This window comes from Sus scrofa, chromosome 14 (genome assembly GCF_054392235.1).
Source record: "Sus scrofa isolate SSC_HxYL_T2T_F1_AM1 chromosome 14, Sscrofa_HxYL_maternal_Yorkshire_Landrace_v2.0, whole genome shotgun sequence".
Lineage (NCBI taxonomy): Eukaryota > Metazoa > Chordata > Mammalia > Artiodactyla > Suidae > Sus > Sus scrofa.
Window position 1 is genome coordinate 51,086,736 of NC_139396.1, and position 18,214 is coordinate 51,104,949.

General features: G+C 58.5%; 1 protein-coding gene across 7 annotated transcripts in view; it reads left to right on the forward strand.

Moving 5' to 3' along the window:
- PITPNM2 (phosphatidylinositol transfer protein membrane associated 2) overlaps positions 1 to 18,214 on the forward strand; it is a 155,977-nt gene that overhangs the window by 133,884 nt on the left and 3,879 nt on the right. For 4 of the 7 annotated variants that reach the window (XM_013982792.3, XM_021074064.2, XM_013982795.3 and 1 more), the window contains exons 6-23: positions 1,287 to 1,595; positions 1,990 to 2,085; positions 4,648 to 4,752; positions 4,947 to 5,017; positions 8,425 to 8,672; positions 9,042 to 9,231; positions 9,359 to 9,478; positions 10,025 to 10,239; positions 10,782 to 10,960; positions 12,796 to 12,966; positions 13,536 to 13,685; positions 14,709 to 14,873; positions 15,622 to 15,756; positions 16,623 to 16,771; positions 17,111 to 17,227; positions 17,556 to 17,672; positions 17,785 to 17,933; positions 18,027 to 18,176. In XM_013982792.3, coding sequence (XP_013838246.1) covers positions 1,287 to 1,595; positions 1,990 to 2,085; positions 4,648 to 4,752; positions 4,947 to 5,017; positions 8,425 to 8,672; positions 9,042 to 9,231; positions 9,359 to 9,478; positions 10,025 to 10,239; positions 10,782 to 10,960; positions 12,796 to 12,966; positions 13,536 to 13,685; positions 14,709 to 14,873; positions 15,622 to 15,756; positions 16,623 to 16,771; positions 17,111 to 17,227; positions 17,556 to 17,672; positions 17,785 to 17,933; positions 18,027 to 18,176 — 2,836 coding nt within the window. The remainder of the gene's footprint in view (positions 1 to 1,286; positions 1,596 to 1,989; positions 2,086 to 4,647; positions 4,753 to 4,946; positions 5,018 to 8,424; positions 8,673 to 9,041; positions 9,232 to 9,358; positions 9,479 to 10,024; positions 10,240 to 10,781; positions 10,961 to 12,795; positions 12,967 to 13,535; positions 13,686 to 14,708; positions 14,874 to 15,621; positions 15,757 to 16,622; positions 16,772 to 17,110; positions 17,228 to 17,555; positions 17,673 to 17,784; positions 17,934 to 18,026; positions 18,177 to 18,214) is intronic. The other 3 variants (XM_021074067.2, XM_021074068.2, XM_021074070.2) reach the window with 3 other exon arrangements.

An 18,214-nucleotide genomic window follows, 5' to 3' on the forward strand; every position in this document is an offset into this window, starting at 1 on the left:
TAAGAGGACAGTTCCATCAGTTTGAATGTATTTGTAGGGTGGTGCACAGTTCTAGAACATTCCGTTACCTCAGAGCCTTTCCAGTCATCCAACACTCATCCCCACCCAAGGCAACCCCCATCTGCGTTCCTCCTTTTTTTTTTTTTTTTTTTTTTTCTTTGTCTTTTTAGGGCTGCACATTAGGCATGTGGAAGTTCCCAAGACAGGGGTCAATTCAGAACTACATCTGCCAGCCTACCCTCCAGCCACAGCAACCCTGGATCCGAGCAGTGTCTGTGACCTACACCACAGCTCACAGCAATGCCAGATCCCTAACCCACTGAGCGAGGTCAGGGATCAGACCCGCATCCTCATGGATCCTAGTTGGATTCGTTTCCACTGCACCACAATGGGAACTCCCAGCCCCCATCTGCTTCTTGTCCCTGTGGTTCTTCTATTCTTTATACCTTAAAAGTCTTTTATTTTCTATGTATGATATAATCCTATATATTTTACTTGATTATTATTATTTTTTACAGTTACCCCTGTGGCATGTGGAGGTTCCCAGGCTAGGGGTCAAATCAGAGCTGCAGCTGCCAGCCTACACCACAGCCACAGCAATGCAGGGATCTGAGCCGTGTCTGTGACCTACGCTGCAGCTTTCAGCAACTCTAGATCCTTAACCCACTGAGCGAGGCCAGGGATCGAACCTGCATCCTCACGGGTGCCTATGTCAGGTTCTTAACCCAGTGAGCCACAATGGGAACTCGTCTTACTTTACTGTATTTTAGAACTTATTTTATATGTATATATATTCTATTTTAAAAAGAAGGGACTGAGAGTTCCCTGGTGGCTCAGCAAGTTAAGGATCCAGTGTTGTCACAGCTGTGGCTCTGGTTACTGCTGTGGCTCAAGTTCAGTCTTGTACCACAGGTGAGCCCCTTCCCCCAGGCCCCGAAAAAAAGAAAGGAGCAACCTGCATCCAATTTGAACTTGATTTTCCTGTGGGAAATTCAACAAGAAAAGTGTAGTAGACTTTGAGACAGGAAACACTCGGGAAGTCCTCCTCCAGCTCCCCCCAGATGGGAGTCCTCCCCAGAGTTCAGCGTGGCTTCTGTGCAGACACAGTACCTTGGGAGGCAGCTCTACCCCAGAGACAGAACCACTGCGAGCTGGGAAGGCCCTCATGAGGGGAAACTGAGGCATAGGGCCAGTGGGGGTGGGTCGGAGCCCGACCTGCAGGGTGGGGTGCCTCCCTGCCTAGGGGTCTCTGGAGGCTCTAACATGGGCCTTCCTCCTTCTTGCAGGCTTGCGGAAGGTGATGGTGAGGGCCCATCGGCAGGCCTGGTGCTGGCAGGACGAGTGGTTTGGGCTGAACATGGACAATATCCGGGAGCTGGAGAAGGAGGCACAGCTCATGCTGTCCCGAAAGATGGCCCAGTTCAATGAGGGTGACAAGGAGGCCGCAGAGCTGGCCAAGGACGAGGCCACCCAGGACCAGGCCCCCAGGGAGTCCCCCCAGCCCAGTGGCAGTAGTGGGGAGCCCCTGGCGGGCAGGGGCCTGAAGAAGCAGTGGTCCACATCTTCCAAGTCGTCCCGGTCATCCAAGCGGGGAGGTGAGCACCGTCGCCACGCAGCATCCCTGCCCTTTACTCATCCTCCCTTGTGACAGCCCCTCCTGAGTCAGCCCCGTGCCCCTGCCAGGGTTCTAACTCTGAAAGTGGAGTCAGAACAATGTGGCAGAGTTTAAGGGGCCTGGTCCTCGGCAGACTAGATCAAGGGCACAGAAGTGGACCCAGGCCTGTAGGACTGTGTGTCCTGGCCTCATAGCTGACCCTCTCCCACTTCTACTGTGTTCTGCCAGGTGGGCTGGGAGGCACCAGGGCTGCCCCGTCCTTGTTTCTCCACTTCATCCCCTCCCGAGCCCTCCTGGCTCTGCTCTGGTTTCATGACACTGCCTGCACCCCAGCGCAGCTAGGTGGTGGGTCACTCTGGGATTTTGCCTTCCAGCAAGTCCTTCCCGCCACAGCATCTCAGAGTGGAGGATGCAGAGTATCGCCCGCGACTCAGATGAGAGCTCAGACGACGAGTTCTTTGACGCTCATGGTAGGTGGGCTCCCTGGACCACAGTGGGGGCCCTCCCAAGAGAAGGAGAGGAGGGGTCTGAAAGAGTCATGGTGGGGGATGTGGGTCAAGGTGGCAATTACCTGGGGAAAGTTCTGGGTGGACAACAGGGTGTGGGGACAGGGGTACAGGATGAGATGAAGTCACCAGGAGTCTGGGGTCTCACATCCACCCTCACCAGATTAGCAGAGGTTGCATACTGGGTCTGGCAAGGTGGGCACTGTTCTCTCAATGGCCCCCCAAAAAATAGATTTGCAGGGAGTTCCCAGTGTGGCTCAGTGGGTTAAGAACCCACTGGTATCCAGGAGGATTCAGGTTCGTGTCTGTGGCCTCACTCTGTGAGTTAAGGATCTGGCTTCAGAGTAGGTCACAGTTGCGGCTCCAACTCAGCCCCTAGTCTAGGAACTTCCATATGCTGCAGGCCCTAAAAAGACAAAAAAAAAAAAAGATTTACAATTAGATGGGGCATTTTTTTCTATATGTGAATTTAATTCCCTAAGAAGCTTTACAAAAGCATCCCTTCTAATCTTCTAATTATCTTATTTTGCAATTAAATTAACACAATATAATGCAGAAACTTTAGAAAATACAAACAAGCAGAAAACACGTGAAGTGCCCATTTTCCCACTAATCCCCAAATAAGGCGTGCAGCCTGATGAATCGCCCACCTGTGCCAGGAAGATGGAAGGACCAAGCGTCTTTGCTCCAGACTTGGTCGTTCCTCTCGAGGAAGTAAGAGGTGCCTGCAGGCAGGTGCAGGGAGATGGGTTTGCAGTTTACAAAGCAGGATCCAGGCTCAGAAAGGGGCCGGGACTTGCCCACTGGCACACAGCAGGGCAGAAGGGGGTTTGGCCCTGGAGCAAGGACCTGGAAGAGGAGGCAGGTACTTCCTTCTCGAGCTGGCCTCTGCTCCTGGAGTCTCCTGGTGGTGGGGGCGGGGGGGTGGTGCCCTGAAGCATCTCCCACCCCACCCTCCCTCCAGCTAGGCCAGGAGGCTGCACCCTTCCTGGCTCTTTGTCCCTGGCATGAGGGAAGTACACACCTTATGTAGAAACTTGAGAAAAAGCTGGAAAGGGAGGGTCAGCAAAGCAGATGAGACCAGAGCAGCAGTGTCCTGGGGAAAGTGGCCCAGTGACCCACTGAAGAGGGCCCATCTCCTGCCAGAGCCCAAATGGCCACCATCCACCCAGCAGTCATGTATGGAAGTCCTCAGAAAAGCAGAAACAAGAGTCATGGATGGGACTGTTCACAGCAGCGCTGCTCACTAAGCTGTACTTTTGTGGACACTGCAACAGTCAGGAAATAAAACGGGGAGAAATAAAACAGGGCCCACCCATACAGTCAACTATGATTCAGGAGTAAAAAGGAATGAAGCACTGACATGTAGTTGAATCTTGAAAACACGATGTCAAGTAGAAGAAGCCAGACACAAAAGACCACGTGCTGTGTGATCCCATGCATGGGAAACATCTGGAATAGGTGAATCCATAAAGTCAGAAACTCAATGGGACGTTGCTAGGGCTGGAGGAGGGGGTGTGGGTCGTGACTGCTAATGGGGCCAGGGTTTCCAGTCATGGAGATGGAAACGTTCTGGAACTAGATAGAGCTGATGGTAGAACAGTATTATGAATGCACTAAATGTTACTTTTTTTTCTTTTTTTTTTAGGGCCTCACCTGCAGCATATGGAAGTTCCCTGGCTAGAGGTTGAATCTGAGCTGCATCTGTGACCTACGCTGCAGTCACTCCCACCATTGTAACCATTTAAAAGTAGCAGTTAGGAATTCCAGTCATGGCGCAGCAGAAACGAATCCAACTAGGAACTTCGAGGTTATGGGTTCGATTCCTGGCCTCGCTCAGTGGGTTAAAGATCTGGAGTTGCCGTGAGCTGTGGTGTAGGTCACAGATGCGGCTTGGATCTGGCGTGGTTGTGGCTGTGACATAGGCCGGCAGCTGTAGCTCCGATTCGACCCCTAGCCTCTAGCCTGGGAACCTTCATATTCCATGGGTATGGTCCTGGAAAGCCAAAAAAAAAAAAAGTAGCATTTAGTAGGAACTCCCTTGTGTAGGTTAAGAACCAGACTGGTGTCCATGAGGATGCAGGTTCCACCCCTGGCCTTGCTCAGTGGGTTAAGGATCCTGCATTGCCCCAAGCTGTGGTATAGGTCGCAGATGCGGCTAGGATCCTGCATTGTTTTGGCTGTGGTGTAGGCTGGCAGCTGCAGTTCTGATGCAGCCTCTAGCCCAGGAACTTCTATATGCCACAGGTGCAGCTGTGAAAAGAAAAAAAACGGATACAGTGATGAATTCTATGTTAAGGGGACGTTACCACAATTTTTAAAAAAACATCAGGCAGAAGCCCCTGGGTGTGTGGCCATGTACTCACCTGCGAAGGAAGGGGGAGGGTACCAGGCCTGGAGGGGCCCCAGGGTCAGGGAAGTATGCCCCCTCCTAGGGCCCTGCCCCCCAAAGCCAGGCCTCCCAGCTCCCCCACCCCCATCCCTGTGCTTGACCCAGATGCCAAAGCCTCTCTCTCTTTTCCCCAGAGGACCTGTCTGACTCAGAGGAAATGTTCCCCAAGGACATCACCAAGTGGAACTCCAACGACCTCATGGACAAAATCGAAAGCCCTGAGCCAGAGGACACACAAGGTAACAGGCAAGGACGCTGAGGGCCGTGGAGGGCCACTGCGGGGCCACGCCCCCTCTTCCCTGACCCAGCTCCTGTGCGGGGCTGGGCACCCAGGAGAGCTGGGGGAACACCTCGGGTCCTGCTTGTGACAGCCTCTGCTGGTGGGCTTGGGGCTGCCCCTCCACTCACAGCCCCTGCCGCTCCTGTGTTGCAGACGGTCTGTACCGCCAGAGCGCCCCTGAGTTCAGGGTGGCCTCCAGTGTGGAGCAGCTGAACATCATTGAGGTGGGTGCCAAGGTGGCACAGGGGGAGGGGTCAGGGTGCAAAGGGCTGGTCCCACGGGGGCGATGGAGGCAGAACTGGGCCCTCGCAGCCTCCCGTCCACACTGGCCTGGGCCTCGCTGGAGAGAGGTCTGGGGCCCCTCCCTTCCCATCTCCCTGAGAACCAGTAGGGACGGCAGACAGCCTGCCCAGGAAGGCCTCAACACAGCTCCACCCCCGGAAAGTAAAACAAGAAACTTGTAAATTCCAGATCAAAAATAAGATCTTCACCTTTTGCTCAGCCTGTCTGAAGTCCCTGAAGAAAAAGAGATGGAAGGGGAGGAGTGGAGAGCCATCTAGGCAGAAGTGAAGTGGCCGGTGGTGGCCGCCCTGTGGGGGGGGTCGGGGCGGAGCTCTCAGTGTCCAATAAAGCTGTCTTGGTAGAGCGCCTGTGTCGGCTTTGGGGGTTCTTTGCACAGAGCTCATGCCCCTTCTCCTCCCCCACCTGTGGGCGGTCAGAGCTGTTGGCATCCGGGAGAGGAGCCAGGGCGGAGTGGGGCCATCATACCCCGTGGTTGCCACACTGTTCTCGCCTCTTAGCGGCCCAAGGTGGAGGCGGCACCCCTGGGGATTCAGGACCCCTGGGGAGTTTGGAAGGGGAAAGGGAGCAGCCACACACTCCCTCCTCTTGGGGTTTTCTTTGAGATCTGAGGTCAAGGCTTGCTTTTCTGGAAGGGTTACTGGGACGAGGAGAGTTGATTTCCAAGTGCCAGTTATTGGTGATAAAGCAAATGGAGCCCCCTCCCCACCCACGGCTCTGACGCCCCCCCCACCCCTCTGGAGGGGCAGAAGGGGCCTCTGGCCCTGGATCTGCCTCGGGATGTGCACTGGGACCCAGGTTCTGGGCCACTGCCTTCCAGAGTCAGATTCCCTTGCTTGCAGTGGCCCCCAGACCGGAGCCTCCTCTCCAGCCTTGCGGAGGAAGGACAGCTTTATGGAGTCACTGATGGGGATCGCCTTGCTCTCCAGAGCTGGCCCCCAGGCCTTGCCGTGTTGCCCCACCTCCCCAGGCCTCTGTTCCCACTGGGCTTCGAGTTTCAGGCGGGGCATGTCCCTAGATAAAGCAGGTTGAAAGGAAGGAAAGCTGTGTCCCAGACCAGCCTCCTGGGTCCCTGAACAGTCACCAGCCTCCAGGGCCGGGTCCCAGCAGCCAGGCACAGGCAGAATGCCTTCAGCTCCCCCTGGCCCAGCCCTGCCTGTCTGGGTGACAGGGAAGCTGCTATAAGTCATTTCTTGCATGAGCTGCTCACCTGGCTGTGCTGACCAGTCCTTGGGACTATTTGGGGCTTCTGTCCTGGTCTGTGGTCCAGGCAGCCTATAGCCCCACCCTGCCTTTGACTGTGAGTTCATTCCTACCCAGGCTGGCCTGCACACATTGTGACACGCATTCCTGCCTAGGTGGCCCATGACCGGCTGATGACCAGCCCCCACCTGGGGACTGAGGCAGCCCAGCCTTGCCTCCAACCCAGGCCCAGTACCACCCATCACCTTTCCTCCCAAACCCTCTGCTGCTAAGTGGCTCCCAGCCCAGCCTGACCCATTCTTGGTGGCCTCACCAGCCCCTGGGTTCAGCACGTGCACTGCCCACCCCTCTCGTGGGCTCTGTATTGACACTTGGGTCCTGCTGCTGCCCCATTCCTGACATCCCATAGCCCAGTTGAGAACCAGCTACCACCCCCCCAACATGGGCTGTCCAGATGTCTTCAGCCTCTTGTTCTGTCTCCCCAGTTCCAGGCCCCTCTCTTCAGCTTCCTTTCTTGCTACCTCACCCCCTAGCATAATATGGGCATGGTAAATACTCAACAGTGGCTCCTCTTCTCTTTTTTTTTTTTTTTTTTGTTGTCATCTTAGTGCTACACCTGCAGCATATGGAGATTCCCAGGCTAGGGGTTGAATCAGAGATGCAGCTGCCAGCCTATACCACATCCACAGCAACACAGAATCCAAGCTGCATCTGTGACTTACACCACAGCTCGTCGCAATGCCGGATCCTTAACCCACTGAGTGAGGCCAGGGATCGAACTTGAGTCCTCATGGATGCTAGTCGGGTTCTTAACCTGCTGAGCCACCCAACAGTGGCTTCTTTTGAGCCCTGGCCTTGGCCTCCCACAGTCACACACCAGAAGCTGGGGACAGGGAGAGACCCTTGAGACGGGACCACAGCCCAGGGCAGCAGGAGAGCACTGAGCTGGTGGCAGGAGCTCTGGGTTCCAGTCTACCTTAGCACTGATGTGCTATGTGACATCAGGCAAGTCCTTTGGCCTCTCTGGGCCACCACCACCTTGTCTCTGAGTGGAACTGCTCCATTCCCCATGGAGTGTGTGCAAGTCTCAGTCACACATGGACCTCACAAGGAGGCCTGACCAGCAAGAGGTGGGGGGCATTACCCATCACAAACAAGGGGGGTTCAGGTAGACACATTGCCCTCCCTGCTCTGACACGCTGAGGCTCTGCCACTGATGGGACAGCTCTGCTCTTGAGGACTTTAAACATGTTTTTTATGATCATGCCTGAGGCATATGGAAGTTCCAGGTCAGGGATTGAGTCTGCAGCGCCAGATACTTGAACCCACTGTACCAGGATGGAGCTCAAACCCACACCTCCACGGCAACCTGAGCCACTGCAATCAGATTCTTTTTTTTAAGGCCACACCTGCAGCACATGGAAGTTCCCAGGCTAGGGGTCTAATTGGAGCTGCAGCTGCCGGCCTACACCACAGCCACATCAACACCAAATCCAAGCCACTTCTGTGACCAACGCAGCAGCTTGCGGCAATGCTGGATCCTTAACCTCCTGAGTGAGGCCAGGACTCAAACCTGCATCCTCATGAATACTAGTTGGGTTCTTAACTCGCTGAGCCACAACAGGAACTCCTGAAATCAGATTCTTAACCCACTGTGCCATGGCAGGAACTCCAGGACCTTGGTCTGGCAATGGCAGGGCCTTGGGGCCACAGGGTAGGGGGCTGGGAGTATAGATGGAGGGAGAGCTCAGAGCTGCTGGCTATGTGGCCAGGCTGAGTCCCTGACCCCAGCCCCTCTCAAGTGAGCCTCCTTCTCATCCCCAGGGCCCAAAGCCCCAGAAGCCCCTGCCTGGGCCCCCACCATGGGGAGTGGAGCTTGTGCTTTGGAAGGGATAGACCCCCTCTCCCCCATGTGCTCCGTGCCCTGGTCAGGGCAGCAGCGGGAGCTGGGCTGCAGGCAGAGAGAAGGGAAAGGACCAACCCAGCAGAGGGGGTTAAGGCTCTGGTACCAGGAGCTGAGGAACAGATCGGGGTTTTCAGAGGGATCGACTGGGCTGCGACAGGCCACCTCCCAGCATGACAGAAGCTGAGTACGCAGGGAGCTGACCCCACCCCCCCACCCACACAGGATGAGGTCAGCCCGCCGCTGGCCGCGCCACCCTCCAAGATCCACGTGCTGCTGCTGCTGCTGCATGGAGGCACCATCCTGGACACAGGCACTGGGGACGCCAGCTCCAAGCAGGGCGACGCCAACACCATCGCCACGGTGTTCGACACTGTCATGCGTGTGCACTACCCCAGTGCCCTGGGCCACCTCGCCATCCGCCTGGTGCCCTGCCCGCCCATCTGCTCTGATGCCTTCGCCCTTGTCTCTGAGTGAGTGCCCAGGCCCGCTGCCACCTGCCCCTCCCCTGGCCCTGAGGGTCAGGAGACTCCCCCAGGACTGGGACCACGGTCCTGACATCCAAACCTGCAGCAAAACCTATGCAGATGTCTGAGCTTACAGTCCAGGAGGGGCCGGGCCCAAAGCTGAGCCTGTTTCCACATCTGTGATGTGGGGATGCTGACCTGCCTCCAAGACACTGGCCTTACTCCCTGGCTCTGTTCTCCACGCCTGGCCCAGAGGCATCACCACGAGGCTTGCCCAGTCAGGGCTGAGGCTCTCAGGGTGTCACAGGTCAAGGGACAGGGGCCCTTGGGCTGAGCTGAGGCCACCTGCTCTCCTGACCCGCCCTCCTCCCCCAGCCTCAGCCCCTACAGCCACGATGAAGGCTGTCTGTCCAGCAGCCAGGACCACATCCCCTTGGCTGCCCTGCCCCTGCTGGCGACCTCCTCACCCCAGTACCAGGAGGCCGTTGCCACAGTGATTCAGCGGGCCAACCTCGCCTATGGTGACTTCATCAAGTCCCAGGAGGGCGTGACCTTCAATGGGCAGGTGAGTCATGGGATGGAGGACAGAAACCCTGCAGGGTAGGCTGGCAGGTCGCCCACCCAGGGCTCTCCCCAGCAGCACCCCAGCAAGCAGGACGGGTGCTCAGGTCCCTGGGCCTCTCCTCCTCCAGGTCTGCCTGATCGGGGACTGCGTCGGGGGCATCCTGGCATTTGATGCCTTATGCTGCAGCAACCAGCCGGTGTCTGAGAGTCAGAGCAGCAGCCGCCGGGGCAGTGTGGCCAGTGTGCAGGTATCAGCTTCTTGTGGGCCCTGGAGCAGGGGACCTCCAGGAGGGGGGCTGTGTCACCTTCTGGCTCAAAGATCCCAGAGGCCTGTGGTAAAGGGGAAGGGCATAGATTGCCAAGGCAGCTGCCCAGAGGCAGGGGGCAGATGCATGGGACGGGTGAACAGCTGAGGCTCTGTTGCACCTAGCGGCGGGGGCAACTTCAGCAGGAGATGAAGCAGGGTCTGCGCTGGGGGCTCTGGTCCTGGGGGTGACTCCTCTGAGCTTCCCAGCAGGAGAGAGGATCTGAGACCCCTCTGCTGCAGTGCAGCAAATGGCCTGGTGGGCTGGGCAAGGCAGCAGGAGATCACTATAGCCCGGGTGGACAAGCCAGGCCAGGACTGAAGGCTGGAGGGACCATGGGGCATAGAGGGATAGGGCTTTCCCCTCTCCGGCTTGGGTGAGAGGTTGGCTGGGCAGTGGCCAGTGGGCCTGGAGTCAGGAGGGAAGACACTGCTCCCAGGACACTGAAGAGGGCTCACCGGGCAGTGAGCCTGCATGGGGCCATTCCAGGACACTGACCTGCTGTCCCCTGGCACGATGGTCAATGCGGCACACAGTGGTGGTGGCAGCAACCTGGAGAGCAGCCGGCATCTGAGCCGAAGCAACATTGACATCCCCCGAAGCAATGGCGCTGAGGACCCCAAGCGGCAGCTACCCCGCAAAAGGAGCGACTCGTCCACCTACGAGCTGGATACCATCCAGCAGCACCAGGCCTTCCTGTCCAGGTGGGTGGAGCCAGTAGGGGCGGGGGTCAGATCATGAGGCCCGCCGCCAGGTGAGCATGGGGATTCTGAGGCAGAGGGATGGCTCAGAAGTGAGGACATGAACCAGGCTGTGCCCACGGCCAACTGGAGGGTCCCGGCGGCCCAGGCCTGGGTCCTGGGATCCCCAGACTGGCTCACAGCTCTTCAGCCAGGAGAAATGGCTTGTTGGGTGCGGTTGTGGTCTTGTACATGCCCTGGGCCATCTTGAGTCAGAGGGAACAGATTGAGGGATGGCAGGGTCAGGGGGCAGAACTGACCAGGGGCAGCGCGGGTCCAGTCAGGGCTGTCCTAAAGGCGAGTGGACTTTCTAGAGAGGCTGGGACTTGCTGTCGCCAGGGGTGTCCCAGCAGGAGCTGGACAGCTGGACGCCGAAGGGGTCAAGCCCTGTTTGGGCCTGATGACCCCCGAGGAGCCTCCTTCAGGAGTCTGAGAGCAGGCAGCCCTGAGAAGGACCACGGTGTGACCTTGGGCATCTCCCCTGCCTCCTGCCCCGCTGTCTGCAGCCTCCATGCCAGTGTGCTGAGGAACGAGCCCAGCTCCCGCCGCTCAAGCAGCTCCACCATGCTGGATGGCGCAGGGGCCGTGGGCAAGTTCGACTTTGAGATCGCGGACCTCTTCCTCTTCGGGTGCCCGCTGGGGCTGGTCCTAGCCTTGAGGAAGACTGTCATCCCCTCCCTGGATGGTGAGAGCCCTACAGGGAAGGGACAGGGCAGAGGGGACATCAGCTGGACAGAGGGTCTCAGTGGACCCCTGTCATGAGGCCACGGCCACATACCAGGCACCTTCCTGTGTCAGCATCCTTTCTAAGCCCCACTACCACCACCAAGGGTCTATTGCTCTCCTTTGCTCCTGTTTCAGCAACTCAGTCTCTGGCTCCTAACCTACCTGCAACATGATGTTTCATTTAATCTCCAAGGCATCCCCTGGGAGCTGAGGTCCAGAGATAGAAAGCACTGCCCCAGGATCAAGGTCTTCCCATAAGGAAGAGATGGGAAGCCAGGCATCCCCAAAGTCTCCTCAATGCACTAGGCTCCCAGCCCGAAAAGGGCTATAGCCACATAGCTCCAAGGACCCTCCTCATGGCTACACAGATGGAGGCAGGATACATGGACTAAGCTGCCATCAGAGCAGCCGTCCCTGCCCAGTGCCCCCTGAATCAGCCAGTGAAGCCTAAGGATACCTGCCATCCTACAGCAGCTGTGCAGGGCCCCTAGGGGAAACTGAGGCTCAGAGAGGTGTAGTCACTTGCCCATGGGCAAGTTAGCAGTGGCTGCCATAGAAATGTACATCATCTATAATCATGAAAAACCAGAACCAACTTAAAGTTCTGACTATGGGAATGGGATCTTGTTAAATTAATTCCAGCATAGCCATACAATGGAATACACCACTGCAGTTCAAAAGAATGGTGCAGGGTGTTCCCATTGTGGCTCGGCGGTATCAAACCCGACTAGTATCCATGAGGATGAGGGTTCTATCCCTGGCCCTGCTCTGAGTTAAGGATCCAGTGTTGCCAGTGTAGGTCGCAAACGGTGCTCGGATCCTGCATTGCTTCGGCTATGGTATAGGCTGGCAGCTGTAGCTCCAATTCCACCCCCAGCCTGGGAACTTCCATATGCCACAGGTGTGGCCCTAAAAAGCAAAAAAAAAAAAAAAAAAAAAAAAAAAAAAAAAAAAAATGTGGCAGGGCTAAAGATGCCAATGTGAAAGCCTCCCAACACTGTTTGTGTTAAATGGAAAAAAAAAAGCCAAGTTCAAAAAGCATAGATTATATGTTTTTAAAAGTGAGATATATATATAACTAATAGTTTATACGTATATTCACATGATCTTCCCAACTACAAAGTGGTTGGACCAGCAGCCCCAGTCCAACCGCACAGCCTAGTCTTTTCCAATCCAAGTGGATGGACTCCAGCTTGCTCAGGCCGCGTATGCACACAAGGCTCCTAAAAGTTGCTGGTGGGGCTCCAGCTTGGGCCTCTGGGGTGGAAGGCAGCCTTGCGTTAATATGTCTTTTATCATATATACTCCTGTTCTTTAAGATGTTTTTAATACTGTTACAGTTTTTTGAATTAAAACAAATTTGGGGAGTTCCCATTGTGGTGCGGCAGAAACGAATCCGACTAGGAACCGTGAGGTTGCAGGTTCGACCCCTGGCCTCGCTCAGTGAGTTAAGGATCCGGTGTTGCCGTGAGGTATGGTGTAGGTTGCAGATGTGGCTCGGATCCTGCATTGCTATGGCTGTGGTGCAGGCCAGGAGCCACAGCTCCAATTGGACACCTAGCCAGGGAACCTCCAAATGCCATAGGTGCAGCCCTAAAAAGACAAAAAACAAAAACAAAAAAACAAAAAACAAATTTGGTTAATAAAGGGACAGTGGCCCAGAGACACACTTTCAGGTTTGTCCATGACCCCTGACCTCCATCCACCCTAGCTGACCTCAGCCTGCTCTATGCCTGCCTCCGGAGGGTGTAACTAACTCCAGGCTCTGCGACTCCCACCCTCTCCGCCCCCCAGTTTTCCAGCTCCGGCCCGCCTGCCAGCAAGTCTACAACCTCTTCCACCCCGCTGACCCGTCAGCCTCGCGCCTGGAGCCGCTGCTGGAGAGGCGATTCCACGCCCTGCCGCCTTTCAGCATCCCTCGCTACCAGCGCTACCCACTGGGGGACGGCTGCTCGACGCTGCTGGGTGAGAGGCCGAGGGCCCTGGGGGAGGGTGGCAGTTGCTCCTGTTCCTTGGGTGCCCCAGGCAGGGAGTGGCCCTGCTGTGGGGGGACCGTGGGGGGAGGGGTGGCACACACACCAAACGCCTTAGAAGCTGGACACCCGGTGTAGGTGCAGGTGCATCAGCCCCACAGATCCCCACGAGGTAGGAATGACATACGTCCCCCCACAGAGCCTGGGGGCAGGCTGGGGCCACGCTCCCCTCCCCACTGCCCCACCAAGGCAGAGCCGAGGACCCGAGAGGCCCTGGCGGAGTGTCCTGGGTGTTGTCCAGCCCTGTGAAGGCAGCTGGCTCAGAGCCCGCGGTTCACCTGGCCTGGAGATGGGGCATGAGATCCGGGGGCAGAGAGCGAGAGTGAAGTCTGTCCATGGTCCATTTTCGTCCCTCCCCGGGAACAGCCTGGCCCACCACCACCACCACCACCGTGTGTCCCGTCCTGTCTTGTCCTGGTCCTTGAGGAGCCCTGCGTGTCTGTCAGAGCGTACACATGAGTGTCTGTTCTTGTCCTCTGTTCTCTCCCCGTCTGCCTCCAGTCGAGACCGTGCAGAGAAACCCCGAGCTGGTCCTGGAGGGCGGCCCCCTGGGCCCTCTCCCTCATGGGGACGGCTTCCTGGAAACCAGTATCCCTGTTCCCGCGCTCACCTGGCAAGACGGGCCCCGCCCGAGCCCGGGCTGTGCTGAGTGTGTGTAACCTACCCTGCTCGTGGTGGTGTCTGCTTCGCTGGCTGACTGCTGGTCCTCAGGAACCCCAGGCCCTCCTTCCCGCCATGCTGACTGCCCCGGGAGGATGCGGGACTGTGGTTGAGATCTGGGCAGAGTGGGGAGGGGACCCCAAGCAGAGGAGTCCCAGGAGCCCAGAGAGGGGAGCAGCTGTCCAGGGTCACCCAGCACAGGTGTCAGTCCCAGGGTTCTGTTCCCAATTTGTGAGGGTAAAAGCGGGGGCAGCCAGGAGTTGGGGTGAGGCCCAGCAGCACCCACCCACCCCCTACGAAGAGCCTTCGGTCCTGGCAGGGGATTGCATTCTCAGAGCCTCACTCTTTCCCTCTTGAGGAGGTCAGGGCACCTCCTGCATCCCCTTTAGATGCGGGTTCAGTAGTGGAGCCCTGTTCTCCCATGCTGCCCTGCCCTAGCCCAGGCCTCAACACTGCCTTTGTCTCCAGATGCCTATTTGGGGCTGGCTCGAGATGGCCCATGACAGGTGCCTCATTCTTGATCCTCAGTATAGGGCATCCCTGGAAAGCTGCCCCAGGCCCCCACTGTCAGCACCCCTCAAACCCAGCTGCTGCAAGCCATGGAGTCAGGCGGGCGGGGCTGGACCCCAGAGGCCAAGAAACCTAGACTAGACCAGGAGACTGGAAGGGTAGCGGGGAAGCGCATGAGGCTGGCCACCTTGCCTCCTGCCCACTGTGTCCGTATCAGTCCGTCTGTCCATCCCTGCCCCACCCTCCCTCCTCCCCTGCCTCTGCTTAGGGCCCAGCCCCATCGGCCCTGAGCAGGCAGGCCCCGGCAAGCTTGGGCCCATCCTCCCTGCCAGCTCTCTTCATCTGTCTGCAGCTGGAGGTGTCGGCCTTGCCTGGCATAGCCACCGCTCTGGCCCGCCCCAGCCCAGGCACACACTGGGCTATCCCCTCTCTGCTAAGGGGCCCAGGGGTCCAGGCTGGGCAAGGCCTCCTCACCCTTGGTCTCTGGTCCCTTTCCACCTGCAGCGGATGCACTCCAGACCCACAACACGGTCTTCCAAGAGCACGCAGCCCCCTCCTCACCCGGCTCAGCCCCCACCACCCGAGGTTTCCGCCGAGCCAGCGAGATCAGCATTGCCAGCCAGGTGTCGGGCATGGCTGAGAGCTACACGGCGTCCAGCATTGCTCAGAGTGAGTGCAGCAGCACTGGGGCCTGCCCTCCCTGCACCCTCCCTCTGTCACAGCTGGTCTCAGTCAGGCTACTCTGACCCACAGAGGACATTTGGTGGTGTCTGGAGACAGTTGGGGTGGGCGCCACTGGCATCTGCTGGGTAGAGATCAGGGGTGCTGCTAACCCCTCTATGGTCCCCAGGACGGCCCCACAACAAAGTGATCTGGCCCCAAATGTCCATAGAGGACTCTGGAAGGAAGGAGCATTAAAAGGGGTGGTCCAGCACAGCCAAGTCAAGGTGGTAGGAGGTTGGCAGTGCCATCTCAGCTGGAGGGTGATAGGTCTGGGAGGAGGGGTCCTAGCTCCTGGGTGGCAGGTGCTCCTTGAGGGAAAAATCTGTGTGGCTGTTTCTGGAGAAGCTGGAGGGGTGGCTCAGGGGAGGCAGGGAGGCAGGGTCTCTCTGTGCCTGCCCCTCCGGCTGCCCCAGAGGGCTGAGTCAACCTCGGGCTCCTTCTGGTTTTCTGCCCATCTCAGAAGCCCCTCAGCAGCTGGAAGTGGAGTCTTCCATCCTGGTGACACTGCCCCCCCCCGACCCCGCTGCTCACTCCCCAGGGGCCAGTGACCCCCTGCCAGCCTTCCTGACACATGACCGGCTCTCAGGCTGCCTGTCAGATCAGGGGGTGCCAGGGCTAAGGCTGGCGTGGGTGTCTTCTTGGCCTGTGGTACCCCAGCATGGCTAAGCCCTTATCCCTTGTTCTTGCTCCTCAGAGGCCCCAGGGCCGCTCAGCCACACCCCCAGCATCAGGCGCCTGTCCCTGCTTGCCCTTCCCCACCCAGTCCCCACCACCCCGGGCTCCTGCCCGCAGAGGGCCCCCCGCCTCCCCAACCTGGACATCAGAGAAGGTACTGGCATCACAGGCCCTCCACGCACACACGTCCTCCTCTAACTGGGGTCACTCTCCGTTTCCAGGCACATCTCACCAGCATGCCAGGCCCCGCTGAGGCCTAACAGGGAGCTGGAGGCTTGGGCTGGGAGCACTCAGACATCCAGGGAGGAGGCAGGAACAGCTGGAGTTGGCTGGGGGGTGGTGGGAGCTGGACGGAGGCCGGGTGAGAACCAGGCTGCCTGTCAGGCAGGCTGCAGGCAGAGGGCAGGGGAGCCCTGACCCTAATCAGGTGCATCTCTTGGGTGCAGCCACCAGGGGGCTCCTGGCAAACCTCGTCTCTGGCATCCAGAGTGGGGGCTGGATTCACAGGCAGGCTCTTCTAACTGAAGGCTCTCACTTCACACTCAGCCTGCCAGATGCTGAGCACAGCAGGCCTTGCCTTGGGGCCCAGGAACTCGGACTCCACCTCCGTGAAGCCTCTCACAGTCTTGAGGCCTGAGGGGCAGACAGGTCCAAGAAATGCTGGAAAGGGCAGAGATACCAGGGCAGGGGGTGGACAGGACCAGGGACTGGGAATCCTGCTTCCAACCTGAGCTTGTCCCAACCCCTCTAACTCCACATCCTCTCCGCTGAGCCGAAACCCCCCTGCCCCGCCCCCCAGGCGCTCTGGCTGCTTGCTGCTGTCCCGGCTGTCCTGTGCCTCCTCCCCCGCTCATCTGTCGCCCAGCCTGGGAGGAGGAGACTCGCTTTGGCTGCAGCCCTCTCTGGGCAGAGGAGGGTCTTGCCTTTGGGCTGAGTCCTTGAGGGGCTGAGTCCTGAGTCCCTGGAGTGGCCAGGTGACCCTCTGGGGCCCAGCCCAGTCACAGCCCCTCCTCCTGGCAGTTGCTGCAAAGTGGTGGGGCCAGAAGCGGATCGACTATGCCCTGTACTGCCCCGATGCCCTGACTGCCTTCCCTACCGTGGCCCTGCCCCACCTCTTCCACGCCAGCTACTGGGAGTCGACGGATGTGGTCTCCTTCCTGCTGAGACAGGTACCGGGGTCCCACTACCAGGCACACCCGCACCTCTCAGGAGGCCCCTGAGTGGCACCTGCTGACTTGGCCCCATTTCATAGCTGAGGACAGTGGGGGGCCCCACCTTCCCGGCCCCAGCAGAACCCACCACAGGCAGGCTGGAGGAAGCCGGGGGGATGTTGAGATGGAGTGAATGGATGTGCTCCTTCATGGGACAGGTGTGAATTTGGTGGGGCCAGAGGGTGGACTCTATTACAGTTGGACCCTCAGAGAGTTAGTCTGGCCCCTAGGGCTGCTGGCCTCTCCTCACTGGAATAGGAAGCCCCAGGTTTGAGGTCTCCCCCTGTCTCCTCCCAGGTCATGAGGCACGACAGTTCCAGCATCTTGGAGCTGGATGGCAAGGAGGTCTCGGTGTTCACCCCCTCGAAGCCAAGAGAGAAGTGGCAGCGCAAGAGGACCCATGTGAAGCTGCGGGTAAGGGGTCTTCTGGTGCCCAGGCCCCAGGGCTCTTGTCCTATTGAATCCTCACGAGAAGAGCCCATTTTACCGATAAGGAAACTGAGTCTCAGAGAGGGGTGCTGTCTTAATCCTCACAGTCTAAGGCTGGAGCTGTTACCCCATTTGCAAACGGGGACCCACACCAAAGCCACATAGCTCAGGGGCCAAGCTGGACTTGAATCCAGGCCCTTTGGCTTTGTGCCTGTGCTCACCCCCGCAACCCAGGCCCATGGGGAGCTTGAGAGGAGACCCCAGACGCCCCTCCATCCCCCACCCTGATCCAGCCTTGCTCCTCCTCCCCCAGAACGTGACAGCCAACCACCGGATCAATGACGCAGTCGCCAATGAGGATGGCCCCCAGGTCCTGACGGGCCGGTTCATGTACGGGCCCCTGGACATGGTCACCCTGACCGGGGAGAAGGTATAGGCGCAGGGAGCCCAAGGGAGCTCCTGCCTGGCCTCCCTCTGGCTGGGAGTTGGGAGTGGGAGGCCCAAGGCACAGCCCGCCTGTGACAAGCCTGCCCGGCCCCCAGGTGGACGTGCACATCATGATGCAGCCACCCTCGGGGGAGTGGCTGTACCTGGACACGCTGGTGACCAACAGCAGTGGGCGCGTCTCCTACACCATCCCCGAGACCCACCGCCTGGGCGTGGGCGTCTACCCCATCAAGATGGTGGTCAGGTAGGTGCTGCCGAGAGCGAGCAGGCCGGGCCGGCCTCATCTGGGTCGGGAGGAAGCGGCTCTGATGGGTTCTGATAGGCCGCCCCCTCCCAGGGGAGACCACACGTTTGCCGACAGCTACATCACCGTGCTGCCCAAGGGCACAGAGTTTGTGGTCTTCAGCATCGATGGCTCATTTGCCGCCAGTGTGTCCATCATGGGCAGCGACCCCAAAGTGCGGGCCGGGGCTGTGGACGTGGTGCGGTGAGTAGCCTGTAGCGGCCTGGTGGGAAGGCTGGGAA